At 37.9% G+C, this 16683-nt stretch overlaps 1 protein-coding gene across 1 annotated transcript in view; it reads left to right on the top strand.

The window, feature by feature from the left end:
• The window catches only part of rgs5a (regulator of G protein signaling 5a), a 40220-nt gene extending 27811 nt beyond the window's left edge, over positions 1-12409 (top strand). Inside the window, exons 4-5 of the mRNA XM_020918588.2 lie at positions 1692-1858; positions 10854-12409. Of these exons, the coding sequence (XP_020774247.1) occupies positions 1692-1858; positions 10854-11018 (332 nt within the window). The 3' untranslated portion in view covers positions 11019-12409. The remainder of the gene's footprint in view (positions 1-1691; positions 1859-10853) is intronic.
• The last annotated feature ends 4274 nt before the right edge of the window (positions 12410-16683 follow it).

The raw sequence follows: 16683 nt of genomic DNA on the forward strand, positions 1-16683 counted from the left end.
GCAGTAGCAGTAGCAGCAGTAGTAGTAGTAGTAGTAGTAGTAGTAGTAGAAGCAGCAGCAGCAGCAGCAGCAGTAGTAGTAGTAGTAGTAGTTATAGCAGTACTAGCAGCAGCAGCAGCAGTAGTACTAGTAGTAGTAGTAGTAGTAGTAGTAGTAGCAGAAGTAGCAGCAGCAGCAGCAGTAGTAGTAGTAGTAGTAGTAGTAGCAGAAGTAGTGGTAGCAGCAGCAGCAGTAGTAGTAGTAGTAGCAGTAGTAGTAGCAGAAGCAGTGGTAGCAGTAGTAGTAGTAGTAGTAGTAGTAGTAGTAGTAGTAGTAGAAGAAGTAGTGGTAGCAGCAGCAGTAGTAGTAGTAGTAGTAGTAGTAGTAGTAGTAGCAGCAGTAGTAGCAGCAGTAGTAGTAGCAGCAGTAGTAGCGGCAGTAGTAGTAGCAGTAGTAGTAGTAGTAGTAGTAGTAGTAGTAGTAGCAGAAGTAGTGGTAGCAGCAGCAGCAGTAGTAGTAGTAGTAGCAGTAGTAGCAGCAGTAGTAGTAGTAGTAAAATGATGATATTACAAAATTCATATTGAAGATAACTTTATTAAACCCAGTAGGCAAACGGATCATCTTCATGAATCATTAACTGTTCAGAAATGGAAACGCGTTATCAAAGTGGAAACGATGAATCCAGTGAATGAGCGAATGAATAATGTACCTGTGTGTGATTGTTCAAGTGTATTGAAAACGAGACACATTAAAAAGCTCAAGATCAGTGGCTCAGACGGTTCAGAATGACAGTTTAGTAACAGCTAACAACAGAAAATGGATTTATCTTATTTTAATTAAGATCGACTTTGATTGATTCACAAGGAAAATTACTGGATCATTGCGACTCAATGCGCAAGTTAACAACCTCAATTACTCACCAACACTCACACACACAAATCATATTCATACTAGACAGTGTGGGTGAAGTGTCTAGCCTAAGGACACAAGATAAATTTCTGTCCGTGGTGCTCCCCCTGTGGTACTTGGCGTTCTCAAAGGTCTCCCATCCAAGTACTGACCAGGCCCCACCTTGGTTTAGCTTCTGAAATCGGCTCACACCAGATTGACTTGTATGTCACTCTGAATTGAGTTGTGCACATTATTAATTTGGAACGGCTCTCTCTGAACATGATCAGAAAACACTGAGCACTTTGATGAATATTTCAATCAACCAAGCCGAAAAAAATCAAACTTTTGTTACGTCTGCTGAGAGAAAAGCACAGACATCTCCCCTGTTCAGAAATGCTCAAAATGTTTTTTCATAAACTAAATTGTCTTTATTGACGGGAAAATAGTCTGAGGTTGGTCTGTCGGTGTCGCCATGTTTGTTTTGGTTCATTTGGACGCTTCATTTTTGACTTTAAGACAAACCTCAGTGTTGCAAGATGATCAGTCGCCCATGTGTTATGTGCTTCAGCGGGGGGCCAACATAGATTCTCCTGAGTTTGTGAACTTACAAGCATCGCGAGAATCAATCTTGCTGTATGAGGTTATAGCCACAAATAAAAAAAATGACATTTTTCTTTAATATAAGCCAGTAGGGGTTGACAAAGAGACCAACCCTAAGTGAATAATAATAGCTTTGATCTCCAGCTAAAACCATTAACCCCATTTATTCAAACAAATCCATCTTTTTTATTAAGAGTCTCGTTTCCTGTGTTTGTCTTCAGATGGCCTGAACGCGTTCCGTAGCTTCCTGCAGTCGGAGTTCAGTGATGAGAACATAGAGTTCTGGGTGGCCTGTGAGGACTTCAAGAAGACCAAGAACCCAGTCAAGATGGCCACCAAAGCCAAGAAGATCTACGAGGACTTCATCCAGTCTGAGGGGCCCAGAGAGGTGAGGCGGTGAGCTGTTTCAGATTGGTGAAGATATTGGCTGTGTTCCTCTGCAGTAATCAGATTTAAACTTCATACCATAGACAACCATGTTTTACTGCTTAATAAGGTTTGTCTATAGAATGGAAACAAATGATTTAGCCTTATTTTTTGGCATGTGACAAGAGCGAGTAGCAGAGGTGGGGACTTGCAAATTGAGACTTGAACTGGAGTCAGACTTGAGTCACTATTTTTAGGACATAAGACTTGAATTGATGATATGGACTAAGACTTGGGACTCAACTTGGACTTGAAGGTCAATGACTTGGGACTTGATTCAGACTTGAGCACTGTGACTTGAGAAGACTTGATGTGTCTCCTAAAAAAACACATCTTTTCTCTTTACAGTTGATAAATGTGGTGCTTAATTTTACAGGAACAAACTGGAACATGTCCCTCCCACTTCTGTTTGGTACTTTGGATGTAACTGATGTACTGTGATGTGGTATTCTCAAATGTAGTACAGTAATATACAGTACAATACAGTACAACAGAGGGAACTACATAGAACACGATCCTTTGATCCATGATCCCCATTTCAGTGCAGTCTACATGACAAAATAACTGTTATTAAACACTTTTAAATCTGAATGATTTCTATTCTGACCATAATAATTCACACTAAGATCTTGTCAATACATTAAAGAACAAAAAATGTAAATTTCTACAACTCTTAGATAAATATTCATATGATTTTTAAGTTAGATTTTACAAAAAAATCATGGTAGATTTATATATAAATTGCAAAAAAATCTAAGATATATTTGGTATTTTGGTTTAAAGACTTGAAATGACTTGAAGCTCAAAGCAGACGACTTGTACTTGACTTGGACTTATGGGCCAGTGACTCGAGACTCAACTTGGACTTGCCTGTCTTTGACTTGACTTGGACTTGAGGTCAGAGACTTGAGACTTACTTGAGACTCGCAAAACAACGACTTGTTCCCACCTCTGACCAGTAGTGCAAAGAAACACAATCTATGCTTTAGACAACTTTACAGCTTTACAACATTCTGAATTCTGACTCTCGAGAGCTTTAAGCAATGTTCTAATGACGTTACCTTCCCAAAAATATACATGGAGTTGTGTTTTGTTTCATTCACACATGTTTGAGTAACCTCCAAAGCTCAAAATACTCCGTTCCACTTTGTGAAGTCATGAGGCGGTAGTTTTCAAGTTAGTAGCTCTTTCTTTTTATTTAATAGAGCTTGGAAATTCCAGAGAATAAATGATCCAAATGATTCTAGTGAAGGTGAACAAAAGGTATGCAGCTATCTTTGTGATCTTTGTGATGAAATTTGACTCCATCGGTCGCTGATTAGCCAAATCTGCGTCTTAAAATACCGCTGTTCTTTTATACGACATAATTAGAAGTTGTTTAAATCCCAGCACCATACAGCAGAGATAAGGGCTGGTCTGATAACGGAACAGTGTACACATATTTCCTTTGGAGTTTACATTTGTTTACATTAGCAACCAGATCCAATATGGCCGTAGATTGTGTGTGGGTCATGTGTCTGGTATGAGCCAATGATGCATGTTTTGGGGCTGATGGGAAAAAACAGAGTGTTCAGAGGAAACCCACCCAGACACAGGAAGAAACACGCAAACGCCACACAGAAAGCAGAAAAGTGTCTGGAAGTAGAAGATATGGGTACTTCTAAAGAATATGACCATAAAATGTTGTGTTAGAATGTTCATTAAAAACATACTTCAAGAAAAATAATAAAATAAAATAATGAGGTTTTCATTAGAATGGGAAGAACAAGACAAATTAACTGACCAAAATATGTCCACAATAACTTTTTGAGGCTTATACGATAGAGCTTGAAAGTTACTGTTTCTACTGATACTTTCCAAAAATTCCTTGGGGGTGTGAAGCCAACTGTAGGCCCTGCTCAGTCTGAGACTTTAAGGTTAAGGTTAAGGTTTAAGGTTTAAGGTTTAAGGTTAGGTTAAGGTTAAGGGTTAAGGTTAGGTTAAGGTTTAAGGTTTAAGGTTAAGGTTAAGGTTAAGGTTAGGTTAAGGTTTAAGGTTAAGGTTAAGGTTTAAGATTAGGTTAGGTTAAGGTTTAAGGTTTAAGGTTAGGTTAAGGTTAAGGTTTAAGGGTTTAAGATTAGGTTAGGTTAAGGTTTAAGGTTAAGAGTTAAGGTTTAAGGGTTTAAGAGGTTAGGTTAAGGTTTAAGTTTTAAGGTTAAGGGTTAAGTTTGTATGGAGGATATATATTTTTTTGTTTGTTTCAAATTGTCATTGAAAGTTCAAAGTAGCGGTGGAAACTCATTTCAGCCGCTTGTATCCGCGATCTCGTCATTTCGGTCATTACCCAAAACTCATGACCATAGGTGAGGGTAGGAACGTAGATTGAGCGGTAAATCGAGAACTGAGCCGAAAGGTAAAGCTTCCTCTCTTCACCACAACGGATCGATACAGCGACTGCATCACTGCAGACACTGCACCGGTCCGCCTGTCAATCTCACACTCCGCCCTCCCCTCACTCGTGAACAAGACCCCGAGATACTTAAACTCATCCACTTGAGGCAGGAACTCTCCACCCACCCGTAAAAGGCAAGCCACCTTTGTCCGAACTGTAGCTTCCTTGCAGTTAGCACAAAGTTTCCTGCAATGGCCAACAAGAATCTACTGCCGCAAAAGAAAGTTTTTGAGGTCACTGAAAGAAGAAGAGAAGGGGAAAAGGCGAGAAGCCAAACTAAGGTGATTCCTGGAAATTCCTTTCAGTGATGGCGTGCACTGAAGCAGAAGAAGGGTCTAAATAAAGACTGACGCGTTGGTCGCTAAATTACTTCTGGACAGGAAACTTCAACAGCAACTCGTTCAGAAATTCTGAACATGCTCCAGCTGTAAACAAGTGTGATTTCTATCTTAAGGAGGAGGCGGGAGGTGATTTTTCTACTTAGGGAGCTGTGGATAATTTCTTTACCCTTGGAAAATCCTCTATACAAGCTTTAATCTGTGCTTTATTTTAGCACAGTCTGACGATAAAGAACAGACCTAGCTAGAACTATAACAGGTGAACTGATTTATAAAGAAATTCGTTAAAGAAATCTCTCAAACAATTACATTAACAATTAAATTAAAGTCACAAACGAGCTTGCATTAGACAACAGTTTTTCAGTCTATCATTCTCACAATTCTGTTGAAAACCAAACACCTAAACAGGACCATGATCACAGGCTCCTGAAATTGTATCAGACTATTTTCAGACTTTTTTAGGGCCTGTTTACAGGGGGTAAATATGACATTATATTTTATTGGAAGTGCCTTTCGTTTAGACAGTGACGGCGTTTGGGGGCTTAAAAACGCAAAAAACTGAAACCCCCCTCCTTGGTGGAAAAGTTGAATATGCTCTGCTGTAGCGTTTCTGTCTACACTGCCCAAGACGCAAAACTCTGGTCAGATCTGCTCACGTTGCGTATGCGTTTACACACACATAGACTTTTGCGTTACTGTATGCACGCAGATTTCCTCCCAAAAACACTCTAACGCTAAAAACGGAATAAAAAGTGAAGATGTGACACCACTTTTGCGTCTTCTGTTGAGACTGTCATCATATAAACGTAACCTTAGTCTGTGTTTGCTAATGTCTGCATTGTTTCACTATGAATATCCTAAACATTGCACCATTAGAGATACATGTAGAACACCCCCAGCATGATGTTACTGCAAAGTATCAATAATCTGTAGATATTCACAGGCCCTATATTACGCAAAATGGACTCTTGTGAGCTGTAAGCCATGTTAGAATGTTGTTACCTCCTCAAAAACAAACCTGGGCACTTTTATTATTAGTCTGCCTGCATCTCCAAACCTCAAAATGCTCTGTTCCACTTTGAGATGTCAAGAAGCGGTAGTTTTTAAGTCAACAGCTGTGGCAATTCCAGGGCTGAAATCTTTAAAACAATTCTAATAAAGATGTTTGCAGTTTAAAAAGCACAGTGGAGCACTTCCTCTAGCACCCCATAACATGACAAGGTGGAGGAGTATTTTAAGTTTGAGAGAAGATTTATGCGTTAAACATGTGAATGAAACAAAACACAACTCCAGGTATGTTTGTGATGAGGAAAGACAGATCAGAAAATAGCCAAATATGGGCTCTACAATCAAAAAAACAGTACCTAGCTTAAGTTTGTGCATAAAATTTACACGCAATTGTCAGTTCTAATATTTCACTCGTAGCATTGTCCATGTATAGCAACCCACAGAGCCTGATGAAGTCTTTGTTAGTGGGAGCAGACAGCCCTGAGTCTAACACTGACCAGAGACGAGACAGGCTCTATTCATTTCCCTGGGTTTGCTTCTGTTAGGAGCCTTCAGACACTGTGCAGGTCTGAAGGTGCTGTCTTGCAACCAGCGTTTGTGTATTTTTATCTGCTTTTTAAGTCGTTCTGAGAGGTTTGGCAAAGTTTTATCTGGTTCTGGTTCTTATCTGTTCAAAATGTGAGCTTTAAAAGTCTTATATTATGCAAAATTGACTCTTGTGAGCTTTTAGTCATGTTAGAATGTTGTTATCTCATCAAAAACAAACTGTATTTTTCGGACTATAAGTCACTCCAGAGTATAAGTCGCACTTTTTGGGGGAAATCATAAAATCAGAGACCAGGAACCGACATTTCATAGGCGTTAATATGTTAAAGTAACATATTAATAATTATTCAGAAAACTATAGCATAAACAACATAACATAAGTTTACCAAACTCTTGCTCTCACTCCAAATCACTAAATCCATTGAATCCATTGAATTCTTCATTTTTGGTGTCACTTCTGAGCAACTTGGTGCAACTTCGGTTGTCAATGAAGTCCAGGCTTTGTTGATCCATCCAGTGACTTCCAGGAAAGTTGCATGGTGCACCCGCCCGGTTGTTGTGAAGCTGTGTTCTCCATCCCCGCTTTCAGCCAGTCCCTCACAAGTTTCTCGCTCACGCCAAACTTTCTTTCTGCTACTCGATTACAGTTTTCTGCTGCATATTTCACTATTTGCAGCAGGACAGTGGCTTTTTCTGCAGGAGACATGCGCAGAAAACTGACACAGAAGTCTCAAGCCTCGTGCGGTTGTCAGTCAGAAAATGTTACTATATAAGTCGCACCGGAGTATAAGTCACAGGACCACCCAAACCATGAAAAAAGTGAGGCTTATAGTCCGAAAAATACAGTACCTGGAATTGTGTGTAGTTTTGTTCACACGTTTGATTAATCGTGCATTATTAGTCTGTTTAGCTCTAAATGTTCTGTTCCACCTTGTGATGTCATGAAGCGGCAGTTTTCAAGTTAACTGTTCAGCAGAGACTGGAAATTCCAGGGCTGACATCATCCAAGTGATTCTAGTGAAGGTGTATAGAGTTTAAAAACGCAGTGGAGCACTTCTCAACAGAATATAACTTTTAACAATACACAATAATCAACATTTAACAAATTACAATAATCAACATAAAAAACAAAACACAAAAACGTAAAGCAACACCCACAACAAATACACGACACAAATTTGGTTAAATAAAACAAAAGTAACGTGGTAGTGCTGCATAAACACACCGCTTACATTGATATATTTTGGCCAATTTATGATTGAAATTCCTTTTCTTTCTCTTTCTTCTCTCTTTCTTTTTTTTTTCCTTTTCTCCCATTTTTAAATAAACATTTTTAGTCCCTGTATTATTTTCATCATCATCATTTCCTTTCATCATCTTTTACTATTTATTACAATCTTAATGCATATTTTTAAAGGCATTTTCTTTTTCTAATTATTATCATTATTATCAGTAGTAGTACTAGTAGTAGTTCAAAATAAAACACAACTCCAGGAAACACTTAACATATTTAGATCACTATTTCACCTTTTATTGTTTTGAAAATGCAATATTCACGCTCGTTTCTGAAGCTCTGAGACAAGCCGCGCTAAGTCACTCCCCCTTCGGAACGGCATCACAACACCATCAATCTCGCTAATGAAACTACTGGACAAGTTGTTGTGCACAGTTTCGCATCCTGCTTTTGTATATTTATGGAGAATTGCCATGTGGGAGCAGGGGTGACGTCGACTCTTACAGTTAACAGAGCCCTGGAGAGATTGCACAATTACCGAAATATGCTTGAACGACATCTAAAACCCCTTCAGGCGTGTTTTTGATCGAGGAACAATGTTATATAGCCCTTTTTATAATCAGGTTATGTACAATTTTCATTTCAAATTGAACATACGGTGACTTATCCACGTGGCAAGACATGATGTGAACATGTGCACATCAAATATAGTTTTACTGATAACAACAGCTCATGTATTCTTAATTACAAAAACCCTGGACATGATGACTACTGGCTAAGTTTGTGTTTTGATTCTCTGATTATCCAGAAATCAGTAGAATGAGCCAGGTCCTACAACTAAAACCAGTAAACCTAAAAGGATTCTGTCTGCTCTCTAACCCCAGTGCCTGATTACAGTTAATTGCAGCTTCAGTTTCTTACTTATGATGCTCCAAATTGGTCTGTTTACACTAGGGATGTAACATTAACCGAAATATCGTGATTTCGTATCGTCAAAGCTCTCACAATAATATCGTGGACCTTCGCAATATATCGGATTAAATTAAATTAAGAGTTAAGGTGCAGAAATAGCTAAAAAAAAAAAAAAAAAAAGACAGAGGGAACTACACAGACCATGAACCTTTGCTCCATTTCAGTGCTGACTAGAGGTCTGCCCGGGACAAAATTTTCAGTCCTGCTCCAGCCCGCTCCTGCAAAGAATTGTAATTTTCAGTCCCGCATCTGCGATATTTTGTCCCGCTCCTGCCCTCAAGTCCCAAAGGATGGGAATGTTCGCTTTCTTAAGCACTATCAAACACGGAGAAGCGGAAAGGAATTGGGCTGCGTATGGGAGGAGGCGCGGTGGGCGGGCCGGCGGCATGGTTAAGTCCTGGCTAAATCCTGTTTAAGTCCTAGTTTTAGATCTGTTTGTAGACCTGGTTTAGTCCTGCTTTAGTTCTGGTTTAGTGGCGCAGCCCGTGCAGCGTACTGGATGGGGAACAGTCCATGCGGTGTAGGGGAGGGGGGACGATCTGCTGCTTAAAATGTTTTCATCAATGCCAAATAAATGTATGATACGCACACATTAATCATTTGTATATTTTACTTTGCTCTCATACTTAGTTTGCGGGACTGCAGTTTATCATCCCACCCCTCCCGTTTTGCATCAGGCCCGCGGGATTGCAGAAAATTGCTGAGAAAAAAGTATCATATTAACAGTTTTGTTTTTGCCTCCACAAATATCACAATAAACATCGTACCGTGAGGTTCATACCGTGATGATATCGTATCGTGAGATTTGGATATTGTTACACCCCTAGTACACGTACATGTCTTCACTTTTATAACATTTGATGTCAGACTACTTCTAAACAATCCACTCAATATTAGGCTGAAGAAGAATCGTCAGGTCCAGCAGGAGCAGGTGCAGCTGAGCCTGTCACTCACTGTCTCAGTGGAGTTTTCACAGTGGAGTCTGTGCTCTGGACAGAGTGGCTCATAGCCTTTGTGCTCCATTTGACATTACTCACAGAATGACACTTTTATTAAGCACAGGAGAGACATCGTTCAGTATAAAAACAAACCGTGAATCAAAAGCAGAGCATTGTCAAACATCTTTCATAAAACTGACTGCAGGCATCACAGAAACTATCCCAAATGCAGACGGATGTGCAGAGGGAGGCTCTGAGCATGTGTGTGTACGATTGAAAGCACATGGTATCAAATGAATCAGCAGATCAATTAATTGTATTGAAGTCATATTGTGCTTGTATCTATAGAGTTCTCATCTATGACGTCTGTGGGTCATTATGTTACCATTTATCACAACAAAGAGCCCTACAGCTGTTGGCACTTCCCATGAACAGCTGCACATCACAGTAGAGAGTGCACATACTCTCAGCCCTAACCAAACCCTTATTGCATTGTTTGCCAAAGACTGGGTCGCAAGAGATATTTTTTTGGGGTCGGCTTTACACAATCTGCATGTAGGTCTGCAACATACACATACATACATCTCTGCGCATGCCCCTGCCCCTCACATTTTCGGCAGCACCGTCTTGCCTAACCAATTTTCTGTGGGAAACATTGATTACTGTTTTTCCTTGTTTAAAACTTTTGTACCGTATTTGTTGGACTATAAGGTGCACTTAAAATCCCTTAAATTTTCTGAAGAATCAACAGTGCACAAGGAGCAAGCAGTTTTTTTGTTTTGTTTGTTTTGTTTTTTAATCGCTTACAGTTTATGCAAATTAGCCATGTGGTTTTAAGTTTTGTTTCTGTAAAACGTAAACAAATGTACGCAAAGCTGTTAATGAGTCATGAAGATTTGTGACTTCTTCTTGTGACGTCTCCAGAAAAGAAGTTTGGGATACACTGCCTTACTGCCATTGTAGCTCTGTATTGTATTCTATTAGCCAGGCTGGCGCCACCCAGTGCCTCCGTTCAATTTCATTTCTCTCTAACGACTAGGTCAGGAATCAAAATACAATAGACGATTTGCAAAAACCCCAGAAGTGCGAGTTCAGGCTCCAGTCAATATATAGCCATATATTCAATGTTGTCAACGATTCCCGAGATCGAGGATTTAAAGCCGGAACAAGAGAATGTTTGGTGAATTTTATCAAGGGGAAAGACGTTATTGTCCTTCTTCTTATGGGATTTGGGAAAAGCTTAATATACGAGTTAACCCCGTTAGCGACGCATTACATACGTCACAACCAAATAGCAGCGATTGGTTAAATGATAAAAAGTACCCGCCTACCATCGAGAGAACGAATTCTAACACTGCGAGGTCAGACGTTTGTATGAAGTGAAACGAAGTAAAACCGGATGACAAATCAGGCTAGTATTCTATAGGCATACGAAAAAACAAACAAAACAAACAAAATCGGTTTACTCACACATATGTCTTGATTCTTAGGTGAACATCGACCACTTCACCAAGGACGTGACCCTGAGGAACCTGGTGGACCTCTCCCCCTCCACCTTCGACCTGGCCCAGAAGAGGATCTACGCCCTGATGGAGAAAGACTCCTTCAGCCGCTTCCTGCGCTCCGACTACTTCCAGGACCTGCTCGTCGTCTAAACACCTCAGCTCAGCACGGCGTCCTCCAGGGGGCGCTGTGGTAGAGCGGGGAGGGCGGGGCCAAGGCATTTTAAAGAGGCTACATACTAGGAAATGTTCTTGAATACAGTTTTATGATGGTAATGTCATATCTGAAAATCAAACATGTTGTAGCCTCTTTAAAACGATCCAAACGAAAGTCCACACATATACTGACTTTTCAAGGTGGTTACCAGTTTAATATCCATGTCTGAGTAATAATTGAAATGAATTAAAGTAATATGACATTGGAAACTATCTCTTACCTCAAAGTAAACCGGAATTTGACAGAAATACAAAATTCAACTTCAATGCAGAAGTGATTTAAAATACAGAATGATTTCCATGTTTATATGTGTGGACTTGTAACTTTTGGAAACTGATTATTTTTAATTTTTTTTACATAAATTCTCACAAAATTTGAAATAGGCCCCATCCTCCCCGCCACAAAACAGAATATTTTAAAATGCCAAAAAAAAAATTGAAAAAATTAAAAATGGAAAAATGGAAACATCTGATGTACTGACAAACTGGGCTGTAAAAATAAACAACTTGGTTTGGACTATTAAAAATTAAAAAGAAAAAAAAAAATGTAAACACTGATTGTGCAGTCCAGGGCACGAAATGTAGAATTGCGATATGATTGGAAATTCGTTTTGACAATTTGAATTAAAATGAATCATTTGGTATATAATATTTTCTAAAAACATGAGGCAGATTATTTTCGGCGCCCCCTGTCCATTCGATTATATGTTTAAACCAAATTCTCAAATGTTTTTTTTATACAAACAAGCCTCTCGGGAGGGAATAAGAAAGACAAGGAAACTCATTTTGACAAGAGAAATAAAGAAAACTAAATATTATTGAAGTAAATGGTCTAAAATTTGCCTAGTTTTGAAGATATTTGTCATAAATTGTGACGGAGTTAAAAGTTATGGAGATGACTTCATATGAGTAATATTGCTTTGGCTATAAATAATTACACACATACACATAAAAATAGTCAATTTTCGTAAATCAAAAGACAGATTTGCTGAAAACTCAAACACTTTTTTCCCCAGTTGAACGTGAATTTAATTTTGAACATTTTGAAACTCGCTGAAGCTATTATTTTGGTCATCAAGACCTAACTTTTTATGTTTTTTACTTTTTTGAGACATATTTTTGCTTTGTTTGTTTTTATGACACTGTTTGGTTTTTTTTGTTTATTTTTTATCTTCACCAAATCAGCCCTTGTTAACGTTCTATGTATTCTATTTTAAAGTTATTTTTTTTTTATTTTACTTTTTTTTTTTTTTTTGCATTGCCACAAAACCTGGAACGACCCTCTATCGTACAAGAAAACGCCAATAAAAATGTCATTATAACTTCCATTGTCGTAATCAATTGGCTTTGCTTCATTCAAACTCTTCATCAAACATTGTTATTGCTCACGGTGCAAAGGAAGTATTAAAACCCTTTCAAAATAAAACATAATCCAGGTTTTGGAATTGAACCCTTTCACGTTGTAATCCCTTTGTGGTTTATGAATCAGATTAAAAACATACACGTTTGTTATGACTGGAAATTTGACCTCGAAGTTGACCAATGGGCGACATCTGTTTGGAATTACGCAAATCGGCCAGAGCGACTGAACTCTCCTTGTATGTATTTTATAACTTTAGCACAGTATACACGCATGTTACACGCTCTAAAGGGACACTGTGGAACTTTTCGGGTCTACCAGCTGCTTATCTCCGATCACTTCTCTTGAATGTTCCACATACGAGCTTTAAAGAGCCCATTTTACACTATTTTCTGATCTTTGTTATAACGTTTTCTCATCACAAACACATCGAGAGTTGTGTTTGCCTCTGCCTTGTGATGTCATGCTGGTAATACAGGAAGTGCTCCACTGCGTTTTTAAACTCCACACGCCTTCACTAGAATAATTTTAATGATTTTTTTCAGCTCTGGAATTGCAAATCCCTACTGAACACGGGAAAAGACCAAATCTAGTCAGGTTAAGATGATGTGAATTAAGAAAGATTTATAATGATTTGAGTCAATTTCACTTGACAAGTAAAATTATCTGTCAGTGGAATAAGACTTTTTGTATTTATACATTTTGCTAAACTTAAAATAGGAAAAACAACAACTTTTTGCACTTACAATACGAAACTAAATCGAATGTTGCTTGAATTAAAAAAACACACTTTCTCCATTGGTCAATAATTTTGCTCATCAAGTTGAATCTGCTCAAATAAAGTAAAATATTCTTAATTTAAGTCATTTGAACCTACCTAGATATTGTTTTTTTTCCAGCGAATTTAAGGTAAAATGTATCGGTTCACTTGAAAGCTGCCACTTCATGACATCACAAGGTGGAACGGAGCATTTTAAACTTTAGAGATGTAAAACCAACAAACAAAACACAACTCTGGGCATGTTTTTGAAGAAGTAACGACATTATAACATGACGTAAAGCTCACAAGTCCATTTTGTGTAATATAACATCTTTAAACGTATCTGTCGCCATGGAAACAAGCAACTACCCACAACTGTACGAATGCAGGTTTTACAATGCAAGATTGATTAGCTTAACGCAACACAACACTATCTCCATGGAGACAAGCCGGTGACAGACCCACCACCAGAAAAGTTACACAATGCACCTTTAGCGTTATTTTCATTTCGGGCATTTTCTATCATTTTTTTGACTGAGTTTTCTGATTTTTTGCCAATCCCGAGAGCTGATATTAGTGAACTGCGTATTCGTGGTAGAAGTATTGTAGTACTTTGCCACTATACCGCTACAGTAAGTCGCTAAGATGGGAATTTTAAGTTGGAGAGGATTTAAACGAAGACGTGATTATTTGGTTGTCTGATTTTTGACCAGTGAAAAGGTCTTATCCCCATGTGACCAAAGCCAAAGGTCAATGTTGTATTTAAAAGCATGGGAGAGAAAGAAAGCGGGTGGGCGGGCAGAAGACGATGCCAAAATAAGACCAAGGCCGTGCTAATGGAGTATACACAATACAATTCAAAATATGTCACTTACTACTTATATAATCGTAATATTCTGTTTGAATGTTTGGTTTGAAATGTTGTGCAATGTTCTGTATAGAGCGGGCAACCCAGTGTTAGATTTTCTTTTTTTTTTTTTTTTTTTTTTTTGACTGAAAATTTTAATTGGAATGTTTTTATGTTGCTTTTTTTTTTTTTTTAACATTTTGAATTTTATGTTGATAGTTTTTGTTTACGTTGTTTTATTTTTATTTATTTTTTTTACTTTTTTATGTGGCATGTTTAATAAAATAATAATAATAATAATAATAAAAAACTAAATTTTATGAAATCCTACAATAATTTGATAATCTCCAAACTCACCGTATCTTCCACTTAATTTTTTTTTTTCCCAAAATACATATTGCATTTCAAATACATTTTTAATTTTTATTTTAGATTATATATTTTTTAAGGATTTTTATTTTATTTTTTTTTCCTTTTTAAGATTACAAGAAACTTTTTTTTTTTATTATTAAAAACATTTGATCCTGGTAAATCTTACAAACAACTTTTTTGCTTCAAATAAAAAAAATAAAAAATAAATAAATCATCACAAAATTCCCAGATTCACCTTATTTTTCCTTTTTTTTTTTTTTTTTCCATTTTTTTTTTTTTTTTTTTGGAGACTGGGTTGTTTCCTACTTCAATGGATGTAGTTACGATAAGTGTTATTATTCCCTACACATTTACTGAACGCTTGTATCATATCCACTTATATAAAAAACATATATATATATATTTATATATATATTACAGTTATCACTATGGAGAGAGCTTTGAATGGAAAGGCCCGACTGTGGCACAGACCGACCAGTCTGGAGTCACGACAAAATGGCCGCCACATGTTTGTACTGTGTTGTATTGGCTTTGGAGTGCTCTCTATAAAACTTCTATATTCATACGAATGTTGGATATATGTATTTATTTAATGTGTAAATGGTGAAGTGAAAGTTTAAGTTATTATTGATGAGTGGGCTGGGAGGGCGCAGGGATTGTGTACCTCATGGATCTCTACTGTCTCTTTGTTTTCTATTAAACATTAAGTGTCTAAGAGAATGTGCTTTATGCATTTAAGCGGGATTTCATGATGCGGTTTATTGGTTTACGCAAAACAGTTATTATTAAATGGTTCAAGTACATGCTGTAACATTGTGGAGGTGGCAAGACCTGCATGACTCCACGCAAGTAGAAAATTAAAACCACACTTCAGAACATTGCCCATGGAGACAGATTTATTTAGAAGACGTACTGTTAAATATTATAGCTGAAGGAACAACATTTCCATAAAAACAAGCAGAAGAAGGTCCTCCTCCAAGACAAATAAGAAAAGATGAGGAGAGTAGCACAACCAAAATGAAAACAAAACAAACAAACTAAACAAAAACAAATAAAAGACACACAGCTTTTATTGTAGTTATTTTATGGCTACACACTGTGGCTTTAATTTAAGGAAATGTTGTGGCTGTAGTATTCCGAATTGCTAGCCAGGCTGGAGCCACCTAGTGTCTCTGCTCAATTTAATTTTTCTCCAGCGACTAGGTCAGGAATAAAAATAGAATACACGGTTTGCAAGAACCCTGGAAGTGCAAGTTCGGGCACCAGTCAATCAGCAAAGAGCCATACATTCTGTGTTGGCAACGATTCCCGAGATCGAGATTTAAAGCCGGAACAAAGAGAATGTTTGGTGAATTTTATCAAGGGGAAAGACGTTATTGCCCTTCTTCCTACTGGATTTGAGAAAATCTTAATATACCAGTTAGCCCCGTTAGTGGCGCATTACATACATCACGACCAAATAGCAGTGATTGGTTAAATAAAAAAAGTACCCTCCTTCCATCGAGTGAACGAAATCCTAATGTTGTGAGGTCAGACAGTTTCTACGAAGTGAAACCGAATTGCATATCTCCATGGAGAATGTTCCAAAGTATGGTTTTAATTTTCTGTTTCTATAGAATCATGCAGGTGACGTGCCACCTCCAGAAACAAGAGAAACAAATGAACAATGAAGCAAAACATTGTTATATTAAACAACCTTATATTTATGTTTTAGGTTCTTTTTTCAGACCAAGAGTTTGTGTTCATACCTGACAGTTTCGACTGCTCACTAGCGATCTTCCTCAGAGGGGTCACGTGATGTTGCCGTGACATGTCCGGTCATCTGATTTATACTGGTTTTGGTGCAAAATAGAACCAGATCACACATTATAATGTCATATACGAAATACCCTGCATGTTTTACAATAAAACATACATCGGTGAAACAGGGAGAGTGTTCAATACAGGAAAAAAGAAACAGCAAACACGTGCACATGAGCAACAAAACACAAAGCAGAACAGGAACGACTCAAATGAGCCATTTCTGAGCAAAATAACAGAGAGAACCACGTTATGGACTACATAATACAAACATCATTGGGAACACAGCTGGATTAAAAAGGCAATTGAAAGACGGAAACATGCCCACGGGACTATAAACCGGGACGAAGGGGCTTTTTTACTCTGACACACCTGGGATAGTGTCCTGAGGAAGTGGGACTGCAGATGGCCCTGTTCTACCTTCTCCGGTAGGATGACAGTGCCAAAACCTGTTTAAACCAGC

Source organism: Boleophthalmus pectinirostris, unplaced genomic scaffold, assembly GCF_026225935.1.
Source record: "Boleophthalmus pectinirostris isolate CB_2022bp ecotype Guang Dong unplaced genomic scaffold, ASM2622593v1 HiC_scaffold_7, whole genome shotgun sequence".
Taxonomy (NCBI): Eukaryota; Metazoa; Chordata; class Actinopteri; order Gobiiformes; family Gobiidae; genus Boleophthalmus; species Boleophthalmus pectinirostris.